Source organism: Palaemon carinicauda, chromosome 7 (assembly GCF_036898095.1).
Source record: "Palaemon carinicauda isolate YSFRI2023 chromosome 7, ASM3689809v2, whole genome shotgun sequence".
Taxonomy (NCBI): domain Eukaryota; kingdom Metazoa; phylum Arthropoda; class Malacostraca; order Decapoda; family Palaemonidae; genus Palaemon; species Palaemon carinicauda.
The window spans coordinates 155,905,862-155,920,728 of NC_090731.1; the positions used below are offsets into that span (position 1 = coordinate 155,905,862).

A 14,867-nucleotide genomic window follows, 5' to 3' on the forward strand; every position below is an offset into this window, starting at 1 on the left:
CGGTAGATTATAATGTTGCAAAGAAATGACAAGATCAAATTATTATATTACATATAGCAGTACTGTATAACACTTATGACCCAATGTCATCATTACACTGATCCCATGTTTTATATACAGTACCTGTACTTCAAATAAACATTAATGATACTGCTGAATTCCTACATTCTTCATGTCTTTACATTTGATTACCCTATGGTACAAACACTTTCAAACTTACCTGGAACTCAGGATTTTTGAAGACTGGACATTTCTTCTCTTCCTTTTCTTCAATAATTTCTGTTGTTATCATCTTTAAAGGTCGTCGTCCGAATCTGGAGGATTAAAGTCAAATGAATAAAACTACAAGTGATGCCTCTGGCAGAATTTTTTGTTTATGTTTTCATGTTGTTTTCTAATTTTGAAGTTGCAACAATAAAATGCAAGTATTCATCTCCAAAGTAACGCCATAATCAGCAATAAAAGAATTTTGATGTGACCAAATACAATCATAGCATGAGCCAGAAACACATTTTGGGACTGGAAAATCAATCTAAAAATATCCTGGTGAAATGAACATACAAAGACAACAATTTTATCATATTCTTATCCTTCGTTCTATGAACACACAGGATCAAATAACCACTGTAACCAGTATATACTTCGTTTTCCAGACCCTATGTCCGTTTCTACCGCTAGAGAGTTATGGCCAGACAGTACTACACTGGATCCTTCCCTCTGGTTATAGCTCATATTCCCTTTGCCTACACATACACCGAATAGTCTGGTCTATTCTTTACATAATCTCCTCTGTTCTCATACGCTTGATAACACTAAGATTAACAAACAATTTTTCTTTTAAGGGGTTAACTACTGCAATATAATTGTTCAGTGGCTATTTTCCTCTTGGTAAGAGTAGAAGAGACTCTTTAGCTATGGTAAACAGCTCTTCTAGGAGAAGGACACTCCAAAATCAAACCATTGTTCTTTGGTCTTGGACACTGCCATAGCCTCTGTACCATGGCCTTTCACTGTTTTGGGGTAGAATTCTCTTACTTGAGGGTACAATCGGGCTCATTATTCGTATCTTATTTATCTTCCTCTTATTTTTTTTTTAAGTTTTTACACTTTATATGTGAAAGATTTCTTATAATGTTACTGTTCTTCAAATGTTTTATTTCAATTATTAATTACTTTTCTTGTAGTGTCCTTATTTCATTTCCTCACTGGGCTATTTTCCCTGTTGGAGCCCTCGGGCTTATATCATCCTGCTTTTCCAACTAGGGTTGTAGGTTTGCAATTAATAATAATAATAATAATAATACACTGTAAATAATGACTAAGTGCTATCCTTTACAATACAGTACTGTACTTCACAAGAAAGCTTATTAATGTACTAGGTACAGTATCTGGTTTTTATAAAACGGTGGGATATAAATATTTTTTAACTAGTACAGTATGTGAAACTAGTCAACAATGTAGGGCTTCAGTACAAGGTAAGACGACTACACCTTTTTTGTGTTCCACCATAAAAACCAGGATTCCTACTGGGATCCCCCATGATCGTTTTAAATTCCGACAGGATATGGAAACACACACGACTGGTTGACACCAACAATAATGATCCGAAATACATAAAACACAATATTCCCACTTTTACCAGCACTAGCAAATAACAAAACCTACGACTTCCTCCTAACCCAACCTAGGAAGTTGTGTCTTTATCCATCGCCGGGGTTTCAAGATCCAAGTGCCTTGTCTAATCTGCTCAAGGATACCACTCCTTACTTGTCTAACATTATGTTTTCTATAAAATGCAAAGATTGTAAGGTTATACCATAATAATTTGAAAGGTTTCAAGGGTAGTGTGTAAATAGTTGGGCAGCCTTTGTATAATGAGAAACTGGACCTCCTGCCTGCATAGAACCCCTAACCAAGACTTCCCTACCTAACCTAACAACCATGTCCTTACATACTTACCTAATGAAGGGGCCAACGCCCCCTGTAACCCCCTTCGACTGCCGTATTCTTAGCAATAGGGTTCAAAATACGGGAGTTATGGGGCATGGCCATCATCTTACATACATCCCTAGTTGGGTCCACAAACTATTGTCCACCAAACTACTTGGCTATCACACATAGCAAAACCATGTACCACTTACCAGAACAAAGGTGTAATGAAATGATAATTAATTACAAGTGAAGAAAGCCACAGTGGAGCAAAGACCAATTAGAGAATAATCAAGTGTAGTTCGCTGATGTATATACTCGTAAATACATGCATTAGTACGGGTGAGAATGCACAAGGATAGGAAGGATTTTCATTTTCTACGTGAGCCTGGTGACCCAACGATCTACACACATACAGAAAAGTTAAAGCATGTTGGAGCCTTTGTATATCAAAGGCAAGCTCCTCCAGCGTGCATAAAATACGGACCCCAACTAACCTAAACTTCAGCCCCTAACCTAACCTACAAGGCGCCTCCTTATCTACTTGTCTAACAGGGGGCTAACGCACCCCTGCGACCCCCTTGCACTGCCGTATTCTTAGTGAGCCATCATCATACATAAAGGTGGCCGCTATCATGCATACACCCCAAAAAGCTACCAAAACCAACCTAGCCCTCAGAGATTATTCCAATCTTTTACTACCTGACTTAGTATGGTATAAGTTTATTTAACCCATTAAACTAACCTAACCCGGATTACCCGCTCCAAAAATTGTCTGTCTTACCTTCCCCACTAAATGAACCACACTTTAGTTCTGCTTCCTCCTCGCTTTCGGAAGAACCCCCCTCCGTAAATGGGCGGTCGGGTTTTAATTTGGTGCCAAGATGTGGATACAATCTGCTCACTAACAAGAGAAACTGGTGCAGAACTCGGCCGTGACTTTTCTCAGATTTGACAAATAGGTGCTTTGCTAGAAACTGACGGAGACCTTTACCACCGACGCCCGACCTCCTTCTACAGGCTTGCAACTCGCGCCACAATTTCTCAATATTATCAGTATGAATCTTTTTATTTTTTTTACCCTCCGAACTGCCAGTAGTGTGCTGGGTATAGCCAAGGGATTGCAAGGGTCTATAAGCTGCCCATGAGCCACTGTAAATAATGGATTGGGGGAGAATGTGTTTCTGAATTATAGGCAGAAGTCTGTCCTTCTCATTACTTTCCTTAATCGAGCCCTTCGGTAAAGGAACGACAAATTTGCGCTTGCTCACTCGTTCGATTCCTCCCACGAGATAAAGGTAGCTTGAAATCTGGCCGCCTTTGGTTCGATCCTTGACGAGGTTCGACTCGTCAATTTCGACCTCAATGTCCGGTCCACCTATGGGGGGTTGGTTAGACAACCAATGATCAGTGATTTCAGAGCAGTAACGATGCCAGGTATCTGATGCTTCGTAGGAAATATCTAGATTCTCAGTGACAGTTCTGTGGTCCCAATCGGGGCTCAGAAAATGATTGATGAAGAGGAGGACCTTCCAGGCAAGGATATCGGCATTGTATAAAAATGTTCCTTGCAAGTCTGACACGGCAAATGCACACTGGCGGGTTTTCTTAGTCTCGTTTAATGAGAAGCTTCTCTGACAACACCAGACATTCAGGTCTTTATCCAGAGTACAATTTTTATTACAACTACCGCATTTCACAGTAGTTGGGAGCACACGGTGTTTACGTAGGAAGTCTAGTGCGGCCTCGTTATCTTGAAAATAAAGACTTATGATTTTGAAATAACTTATATCGCAATGCAGACAGGTTGACATTGCTAAGTTGTTCACTAAACTAATAGAGTAAGGTTCTATGTACGCTTCAGGATACGTCCAAACACGCTTTGAATAAATGATGAAACGTATTCCTTAAGAGTTTAAGGGAACACAACAATTACCGCGTTGTTTATAACTACTTGTTTATGCTTTATAGAAAACGGAAATATGAGGAGGGTGCAAAACTTTGACCAATTTCTCTGGGTCGTATTCTAAATAAATTAACCCTAATTACCTTTGAATAAAAATAAGAAATTAAAACATCCCATTTTACTTTAAATAAACTTTTCTGATTACTTGATGGTTCCTAACTGCTCATTACGCAAAATAAGTTTGCAGGCATCTATTGAATAATATAGGTGAAAAGCTTCTAAACTTAAACTTAGTACTGCAATTAAGCTTTATTTTACCTGTACTATAAACATTATTAATGAAATTCTCAATCTTTACTTTTATCCATTTTTACGTTGAAATCAATTTGGATTCCAGATTCCAGGTTCCTCGTTGCTCTCTCCAAACACTATGATTGTGGGCACACTACTAGAAGAAGCGTATTAGGTGCAAAGCGGCGCAATCTGCAGAGAGTCCATTATCATTAGTTACCTCCTACACAGACAGCACACCTTTCAAACTTTAACCTCTAACTTCAGGGGCCTTTCTAATATACCGGGTTGCATATGCAGATGAAGCTACTCTCTTTGCATAACTTCCATCTCCTGAATGTAGATCTGGGGTTGCTGAATCCCTTAATAGAGATCTACCTAAAATTGGTGCACGATGCAAATTATGGGGTATAAATTTGAATCCTAACAAAACTCAAAGTATGATTGTAAGTAAGTCAAGGACAATGGCTCCTCAACATCCGGGTCTCAGTATTGATAATTTTTCTTTAATTTTGTATGACTTAAAATTTTCAGTGTGATTCTCCACAGCAAATTTACTTTTGAGAAACACATTAGGTCTATATCGCCTTCAATTGCACAAATAAAAATGGGTTATTGAGAAAGTCTTTTAAGATTTTCGGTGATCAATCCATTCTGAAGTCGTGTTTTAATTCTTTCAGTTTACCTTGTTTCGAGAATTGTCTTCCTGTCTGGTCTTAAGCTGTTGATTCTCATCTTGATTTGGTGGACAGGAACTTACGGTCTATTAAATTTATTATTTCTAATCTAGATATTAATCTCTGGCACCATCTTCCAATTGGTTCATTATGCATGTTGTATAAGATTTTTGTTTATATAATTCTGACCATCCTTTATATTCAGATCTTCCGGAGCAGTTCCATCCTGTTCGTAATACTAGGTATGCAGCTAATTTTAATAGTCAGGCCTTCTCCAACATGAGGCTCAATACTACACAGTACTCTAGAAGTTTTATTCCAGCTGTGACCCAGTTGTGAAATGATCTTCCTAATCGGGTAGTTGAATCAATAGAATTTCAAAAGTTCAAACTTGCAGAAAATGTTTTCATGTTGAACAGGCTGATATAAGTCTTTGTATAGTTTATAAATGAAATATATTTTAAAGTGGTTAATTTCTTTAAATATTTTATTTTAATTGTTCATTACTCTGTATATCCATTATTTATCTCCTTGTTTTCTTTCCTCACTGGGCTATTTTTCCCTGTTGGAGCCCTTGAGCTTATAGCATCTTTCTTTTCCAACTAGGATTGTAACTTAGATGATAATAATAATAATAATAATAATAATAATAATAATAATAATAATAATAATAATAATAATAATAATAATAATAATTTTTTAATAATAATCTCGAAAGTTACTTTTCAACTGCATCACATCTATTCTCTAACTCTCGTGGAAATTGAAATTTAATTTTCCTTTGATCATAGCTGCTCTGCTTTAAAATAAGCTGCGTGGAGCACCATTGGTCACAAAATTATCCTCCAATCCAATTTCCCCTAAGCTTCAAACACAGCAAAGATCGGTTTTATTCTGTAATTCAAAATGATACATCTGCCTGTTATCATCATATTCACTTTATGCAGCCACTATTATTGGTGTACTTTCAGAATATTTCAACCCCGATTGTCATCTCCTTTTGTTTCTTGAATTATATTATTTTACCATTTTCAATTCTCGACCAAAGTCTGAATATTTTTTACTTTAGTTTGCCCTCTTTAAATGACTCGTTTTCTGTAAATCCACTTACGTCATTAACAGGTTTTTTATGGTTATGATTCTTACAATTCTGTGTTGAAATATTCAGTAGGCTTAGTATCCTCTAGTAATCTGAACTTGTTCCATATGTCAAAATGCTTAGAACATTTCATGTTGTCACGGGAAGTGTTATGAATTATACATAAGCAAAGATTACTACTGAAATGTGGTGACAGGTTCCGGAGGATAAAAGTAAATAAGCGGGTGCCTGTTGAAACTTCAAGTGTGAGTGGGCCTACTGCTGTACAGTTGCCAGATAGAATATGTAAAATTTAAGTCTTTCTATTATTATAATGTAAATTAAACTACAACGAGTACAGGCGAAGTACTTGAACGTACTTGATTACTTTTCAAGTATATTTGGCACAGGTAGGCTACAAGTACAGGAATTTTCAAGGTTGTTTAAGTAAGTAAAAGTAGGCCTAATAGTATTTAGACCAACGTCTGGTATAAACAGATATATTATTCATAAAAACCTCATTTACAAATACATCATGAATTGAAGTTCAATGTGAAGAATTTTCTTCACTACTCTTCTTCTTCATAGTTTATACGTAGACTTTGTTATTGTTCGTGACGTCACGGCAGGTAAAAATGTGAGTAATGTGTCTTTCTTAAGCGAGTATCCCAAGATTAATACTTTTGTGTTGTTTGTATACATTATTCTACCATAAGTATTTAGGTACAGTATTTTAAATCTCTTAATTACAACTCAAGTCTGCTAGTCTAGGAGGTATGGTTGTCCACACACGTAAGCCCGATTTGCTAAATTACCTTTTAGTTTCATTTTTATTCTGTATGCCAGTTGTTTAGAATTAGGATTATCTTTGCCCCCTGGAGTTGCAAGATTTCTCCTTGTATTCTAAATAAGAGTGTTGCTTGAAATTCACAAGGCACAAGGTTTTTGAGCCTGTCCTAAATGAGAGTTGGCACCTCAAGACTGTAGGCCTACGCACCAAGATACGCTTTTTTTTTGGGGAAGGAAGGAGGATGCACCTGACCTGAACTCGACCTCACAAACATACAGGCCACGGTACGAAACGGAGCTGCCCAGTCAGGCTCCAATGTCAACCTCGTGCTCCCACTCTCCATCACTAGCCTGTCCCCTTACACAATAACTAACCTAGAATACGTAGAGGTCAAACAGATGACCAGTGTTAGTGCATAGCTGCTAATTCTACAGCACATCGGTTTCAGTCTTGGGGGCTAGTTGGAGAACTTGGAGGGGGCCGTTGACTCTGCAAATTAAGTGCTGTAGGCCTAGTGAGCAAACTGAAGACCGCCACATTTAGGACACGGGCGCCCACAACAGAAAAAAATCTTGTGAGTTCAACTAATGGCCATTCCCCCTTTAGATAAGTTTCAATTTCTCATAAGTTAAGTTTAGGTATTATTTTGGCATTACATCTTTCGGGCTGCGTGCATGGAAATTAATGTATTCATATTTTTTTGATCTTGGTAATTGCTTGAGGTCACTGACCACATGTTGGGACCTCACAGCATCCTACCGCACAAATTGTTGATCAGAATGTTTTGACTTATTTATTCTGCTTGAGGTTTAATCCACGAGTTAATTCCGTTTAACGTTTTCAATTTTTTGTGTTGTAAATTCACTTATTCATTTTATCATATGTAAAACTTATAATTGAGTTACTGATATTTTTTCCAAGTTTTAATTTTGTTGTGTTAAAATCATTGAGTTATTTCCATCCCTTTTTTCTGTAATAAATCATTTGGAATAGATTACACATTTTGGTATCTTTAACCACATTATATGAATTTTGCCAATTTATACTATGGGACGGGTCAGAAGTACCCAAGGTGTTGAGAGTAACCTACACAGACAGAGGTAAGTTGGTATCGGCGAGTGTACGCTCTTTAACTTAGTGCTTTGAAGGTGAAGATCCCCATTTAACTTTACTTTATACTTTTATACTCCACTGTTCCCCCCTATTTTATTGTCTAATTGCATTAACGTAAGATACCTGTACAGCATCTCACTGGGGTCACTGGGACGGAGTCGAAACAGAGCCTTAGAGTGAGATGACTCTAGCCCTGACAAAGCTAGAGTAGGCCATAAATTATTTCCAAATTAACGTGTGGAGTTCTCCGGCCTCTGGACAGTAAAATTGCCTCCTTTTGTATTTAAGAGTGAAGGTTAGTGAACTAGGGCAGTAAAGTATTAGCAGGGCGTTTGTGTCCCGAGAGTAAGTGCTCATTATCCTCCCCTGTTGAGCTTTGGGTAATTGCCGTAGGGAGACTTTCCTGGACTAAGTTCCCACTCAACCATTCAGATAAAAATTCTCCACATTCAACGCCTACATATGTCATCATTCTTTGTGAAAAAACCCCTAAAAGACAAATCTGTTCATGTCATTCCCATTCAAAGAAGTTATGGTGACTATAGTCAATTCTTTTTAGCAAGGGAGATATGCAGACTCGCAGAGGTGCCCTTTTAGCTCGGAAAAGTTTCCTGGTCGCTGATTGGTTGGACAAGATAATCCTAACCAATCAGATAGCAGGAAACTTTCCCGAGCTAAAAGGGTACTGCTGCGAGTCGGTGCAAATGCGCCTCATTAAAAAAAAAAATGACTATCGATATACAAACCCAAGTCCAGTTTATGCAAGGATTAATATAGAGTAATTCTTAAACTTTCCTTCTAAAATGAAAATGTCAGAAAATTTGAATTGTAAATTTCACAAGAAACCAGACTAATATGCAGAGCTAACTTCTTCGTAGCTACTGTTCATAAAATATCTTATTTTAATTGTTCATTACTTCTCGTATAGTTTATTTATTTTCTTGTTTCCCTTTCTTGCTGGGCTATTTTTCCCGATTGGAGCCCCTGGGCTTATAGCATCCTGCTTTTCCAACTAGGTGTCATGGGTAGATAGAATAATATAGAAAAGAATGTTAAAACATGTGAATTTTCTACTCTTAAGAAGCAGAGAGAGAGGAGGTCCCGCTAGTGTTTACTGGAAACTGTCACCCTCGCTGATGGAGATCAAGCTATTTATTAGATGTGCCTAGATCAGCAGACCTTGGGCATAACGATCGTCTGTTCGTAGCAATCCGAGGACCCATAGGACAAGGAGAGCTGTGTTGTCGCCGAAGAATATACATTACCGGAAGGTAAACACGTCTCACTTCAATTATAACGCCATATAGATCAGGATTACACCAGCAGAGCGTTCATGAAGATGTTATCAAAGAAGCGTGGTTTTAAGGAAAACCAATAATGATGAAGAAAGGAGAAAATTTCCTTACATGGAATTGTCCATAATTAACCTCTCCCATACAGGGGTATATAAACTTCAATGAGAACAAGAGAAGCAGAGTACGAAAGATAGAACGAGAGTACGAAAGATAGAACAAGAGAACAAAAAGTAGAAAGAGAGAGAGAGAGAGAGAGAGAGAGAGAGAGAGAGAGAGAGAGAGAGAGAGAGAGAGAGAGAGAGAGAGAGAGAGAGTACAAGCACAGGGAAGGAGAGAGAACGTAAGGACCAGAATGCAGACGTGACCAGCCTTACGACAACTTGTCCGAGATGTCAGAACGAGTTGACCCCTGCCGTTATTACCAACCACGAAACGCCCAGACCTGAAATATCTACGTTCCTGTCAACCGTCGAGAGCTGCTGTGAAGAGTACAATCTTTCAAGTATTATTTGTCTACCTTCTTGACTGTTCCCCTATTTGCTGGAGTGTAGTTTAATCAGATGATTTTCTTTGTTTAGTTCATTGCTTCCTAAGTACTCAATCAAGAAACATTGATCTTTGACTAGTTGTAAATAAAATTATGTTTTCCTTTGCGAGTTTTCTTTCTATATTCCCTTTTTTCAATGTGGGTAGTGGTTGAGTAATCCTAATTTAATTAATCAATTCAAAAGAACCTGGTTCGATCCCCACGAGGATCGTAACACTAGGGTTGTAGCTAATAATAATAATAATAATAATAATAATAATAATGATGATGATGATGATGATGATAATAATAATAATAATAATAGAGCTCTGATCTAGTCAACAAAATGGCTATCACAAACCTTTGATATTGTAAGCTGTGATTACGCTTCCGTGGTTGAAAATTGTTTTAAAAGCTGTTCCGATGTGGTATTTTTTGTAGTGACCACATCCTGAAACAAAAAGAGAAAAACTTACATTTCAAGAAAACGTCATTTTTTTTAGGACACGCATCCTGAAACAATGTAAAGAAAAATGTACTTTTAGCAGGGAAAAAAACGTACTTTTCAAAGACCCACACCCTGAAAGAAATTAAAGAAAAAACGTACCTTTTTTTTTTTAGGGAAAACCGTACTTTTTCTTTTAGGAAAAGACGTACTTTCTAAAGACACACACCCTGAAACAAAGCAAAGAAAATCGTACTTTCTCAAGAAAAAAACGTACTTTCTAAAGACCCACATCCTGAAAGAAATTAAAGAAAAAACGTACATTTCTTAAGAAAAAAGGTATTATCTAAAGACCCGCACCCTGAAACAAAGTAAAGAAAAGTGTTCTTTTTCAGGAAAAAAAACGTATTTTCTAAAGACCCACACCCTGAAACAATGTAAAGAAAAAAAAAACACTGTTTTCAGGGGAAAAACGTATTTCATAAAGACCCACACCCTGAAACAATGTAAAGAAAAACGTATTTTTTTTTCAGGAAAAAAAACACCTACTTTCTAAAGACCCACACCCTGAAACAAAGTGAAGAAAAGCGTTCTTTTTCAGGAAAAACCCGTACTTTCTAAAGTTTAAACCATTGCCCTGTTAAAGGAGACCATTGTGCCTCACAATAAGATCCAGTTATATTGAAAACTGGGAAAATCTTGTACTTATAAGAATAACATTTAAGTAGATATAGATTTCGTAACATTGGATTATTGTTAGATTACTTCAATAATATAATTTTAGCGTCGAATTTTGTTCAACCAGGTGGAGCTTACTATTAAATTTAAGTGTTCATAGTTGTTAAAGATTTACGTAACCAAAGAGCAATATTTTAAGGTTGACTAAGTTCACGTTATTTTCTTAATCGTTACTGTAATGACCCAGTTTTGCAAAACCCTTAACTTTTTGTTGGTATATTTAATTTAGACTTTTAATTCGCCTTTGTCTAGCTAAGAATGACTGAAGGCATATAATTGTAATCATGTGCTTAAATTATTATTATTATTATTATTATTATTATTATTATTATTATTAGCCGAGCTACAATTCTAGTTGGAAATGCAGGATGCTAGAAGCCCAAGGACTCCAACATGGCAAAATAGCCCAGTGAGGAAATGAAACGGGTAGCCTGAGTGTACCCTCAAGCAAGAGAACTCTACCCCAGGGCAGTGAAAGACCATTGTGACGGCGCCGAGTAAGGGTGTGAACTCAAAGGCAGATTGGAAACGACTGAGTTATATTAATGTGGAACACTCTCCTTATATACAAAACCTCAAGGCAACAGGACAAAACAAGTTCACAAGACAGACAATATTTCAGAGGAAAAACCAGACAGGAATTTTCATGTTCGTTTTAGTGCGAGGGAGGAGCGAAGATACAAGCATAATACATACAAAAGGAATTATGTACAATTGTGTGAAACACGGTTGGTACATGGCTCCCCCCCTAAAAATGACATACTGTATATGTTAAATAGGGCGCCCTGATCTAGAGAGGCGAACTGTAGGCGGGTCATCTGGCAGAAGATAAGCAGGTTTTAGACGATCAATGGAGACCCAGTTTTCTTTGCCCCGAATGTTTAGGAGGAATGCTTTCGGACTGCGTCGGATCACAAGGAAAGGGCCCGTGTAAGGGGGCGTTAGTGGTGGCTTGCTGGTGTCGTTGCGCAGGAAGACGTGCGTTGCAGAGTGCAAGTCCGTTGGTATGTGATGCTTCGCTGGGGGCTTGTAAGTCTGGCGGCATGGAGTAAATTTTCCCACGACGTGACGTATGCGCTGGAGATCGTCGGAGGAGGTTGTAGAAGGAAAAAACTCGGCAGGGACGACCAACGGGTCGCCATACACCATTTCGGCTGCCGAGACGTCGAGGGCGTCTTTAGGAGTGGTCCTTAGTCCAAGGAGGACCCAGGGAAGCTGAGTAAACCAGTTGCAATCCTTGCAGCGGGACATCAAAGCTGCTTTGAGGGTGCGATGAAAACGTTCAACCATTCCATTGGCAGCGGGGTTGTAGGCCGTTGTCTGATGTAGGGTGATGCCCAGGAGATTCGCTAATGACGTCCATAATTGAGAGGTGAAAGTGGTTCCCCTGTCAGAAGTAATATGCTCAGGGATACCGAATCTTGAAATCCATCCAGAGAGTAAGGCAGATGTACATGAGGCGGACGTTGCAGTTTCCATGGGAATGGCTTCAGGCCAACGAGTGGAGCGGTCGATGACGGTAAACAGGTAACGATGTCCTTGTGATGTGGGTAGGGGGCCTACAACGTCGACGTGAATGTGTGCGAAACGACGCTGAGGTTGAGGAAAGGTGCCCACTCCTGAATCCGTGTGTCGATGTACTTTGGAAGTTTGGCAAGAAGTACAGGCACGGACCCAATCCTTAGCATCCTTAGAAATGCCGTGCCAAATGAACTTTGCCTTCAGCAGCTGTGCAGTAGAACGGCACGAGGGATGTGAAAGGCCGTGGATGAAATCAAACACCTGTCGTTGGGCTTCAGCCAGGGCGTTGTAATCCAATCCCAGTTGAACGGCAGCCAACGTGTTTCTTGACAGGGCATCGGCAACGGGATTCATTTTCCCAGGGACGTATTGGAGGGTGCAATTGTATTCAGCCACAGCGGAGAGATGTCGGCGTTGACGGGCGGACCAGGCGTCAGACTGTCGAGTGAAGGCGTGCACCAGAGGCATGTGGTCTGTGCGAATGACGAAGGGCGTACCTTCTAAGAAATGGCGAAAGTGACGGACAGCCAAGTGCACCGCCAGCAATTCTCGATCGAAGGTAGAATAACCCGATTCTGCCTTGGACAGTTTTCTGCTGAAGAAGGCCAATGGGCGGGGCGAGCCTTTGACCACCTGCTCGAGTACTGCACCAATAGCGACGTCGCTGGCATCGGTGGAGAGAAGGAGAGGGGCGTGTGGAATAGGAAAAGTGAGAGCCGCAGCAGTTGATAGGGCCTTCTTTGCATTGCAGAAGGCTGCTTCTTGAAGGGGACCCCACTTCAAGTCCTTTGGCTTGCCCTTGAGGGAGGCGTAGAGGGGAACAAGAGTGGCGGCAATGGCTGGCAGAAAACGGTGATAATAGTTGATCATGCCCAAGAATTCCTGCAGAGCTTTGACGGTCGAGGGCGTGGGGAAATTCTGAATGGCTGCTACCTTCTCAGGGAGGGGATGGACTCCTTCAGGAGTGATACGGTGCCCTAAGAACAACACTTCGTTGGCGCCAAAGGTACACTTGTCGTACCGGACTACAAGGCCGTTTTGTTGCAGGCGGTCGAGCACGATGCGCAGGTGACGGAGGTGTTCCTCTTTTGAGGAGGAGAACACAAGTATGTCGTCCACATAACATACACAGAAAGGGAGGTCCCCTAAGATGCCATCGATGAGACGTTGAAACGTTGCCCCAGCATTACGAAGGCCAAAACAAGAGTAATTGAAGGTGTATGTGCCAAACGGAGTGGTGATGGCGGTCTTGGGGATGTCTTCTGGGTTCATAGGCACCTGATAATACCCCTTCAGGAGGTCAAGCGTAGAGAAAAACTTCGCTTTGTGTAGGTAGGAGGTTACATCGGCAATGTTTGGGAGGGGGTAGTGATCCGGTTCTGTTTGCATGTTCAGGCGCCTGTAATCCCCGCACGGACGGAGGGAGCCGTCTTTCTTCAGAACGATGTGTAAGGGTGACGACCATGGGCTAGAGGCCTTTTGGCAAAGGCCCATTTTCTCCATTTCGGCGAACATCTGTTTGGCGGCTGCCAATCGTTCCGGTGCCAGACGTCTGAATTTTGCGAAGACTGGGGTCCCGTCGTCTTGATATGGTGATAAATACCGTGCTTGGCAGGAACCGTGGGCGTTTGGCGAAGTTCTGGACGGAAAACCTCCGGGTACGACGTGAGGAGGTGGGCGTAGGCATCCGTGGGTGCGCTGATGTGGAGAGCGAGGTTAGAAGGGGCGGGTTGAAGAGGTGTCGACAAGTACGAGTCTGCGTTGACCAATCGTCGGTGGGCGACATCGACCAGAAGGTGGAAATGAGAGAGGAAATCCGCACCGAGGATTGGCATTGTGACGTCAGCAACGAGAAACTTCCAATTGAATTTACCGTTTCCAAACGATAATGTGAGGCTCTCGTAACCGTAGGTGGGTATCGCAGATCCGTTGGCAGATGTAGACAGACTACGTTTTGCCTTGAAGAGTTTCCTTGGCAAAAGAGAACGACAAGCACCCGTGTCTACCAAAAATCACACGCCCGTTCCTGCATCCTGTAAAAAGAAAAGATTAGAAACATGGGAGGCCACCGCCACAAGCGATGGCCTACTTACACGTTTTTTGGCCACTGACAATCTTTGGCACATTTCTTCGCGGTTGCCCCGAATCTGAAGTGGTAGTAGCAAAACTGCGGCGGATGGGAGGTAGTAAGTGGCTGTAGAAGTCGTTCGTTGGGGCGCGAGCGATTGGTGGGTGGTGGGCGGCTTTGTCGCCGCTTCGGCACGTCACGGGGTAGGCGTGTATGTCCTACGGCATTCATGTCAGCTTCGGTTGACGTTGAATAGGCATCCTCGTCGTCAGGGGTGGAGGCGTTGATGGAGGTCTTGAAGTGGCTGTCCATAAGGGCGTCGGCTTTGGTCATCAAGTCCTTTATGGGTAAACTATCGACATCGGGTATGGCAGCGCGCACAGGTTCAGGTAAACGGCGTATTCAAAGGACGCGGAGTAGGTTCACCTCACGAGGAGAGCCGTCTGCGGCAGGTTGAAGGCGAGCGATACTGGTCATTTCCCTGAGGGCA

General features: G+C 40.7%; 1 protein-coding gene across 5 annotated transcripts in view; it reads right to left on the bottom strand.

Annotated features, from left to right (window-relative positions):
* Window positions 1-14,867, bottom strand: part of LOC137644092 (INO80 complex subunit C-like) — a 171,275-nt gene that overhangs the window by 10,877 nt on the left and 145,531 nt on the right. The window contains exons 3-4 of one of the 5 annotated variants that reach the window (XM_068377038.1): window positions 9,967-10,056; window positions 221-314 (exon numbers count right to left, since the gene is read on the bottom strand). In XM_068377038.1, the coding sequence (XP_068233139.1) occupies window positions 221-292 (72 nt within the window). In that variant the 5' untranslated portion in view covers window positions 293-314; window positions 9,967-10,056. The other 4 variants (XM_068377041.1, XM_068377042.1, XM_068377039.1 and 1 more) reach the window with 4 other exon arrangements.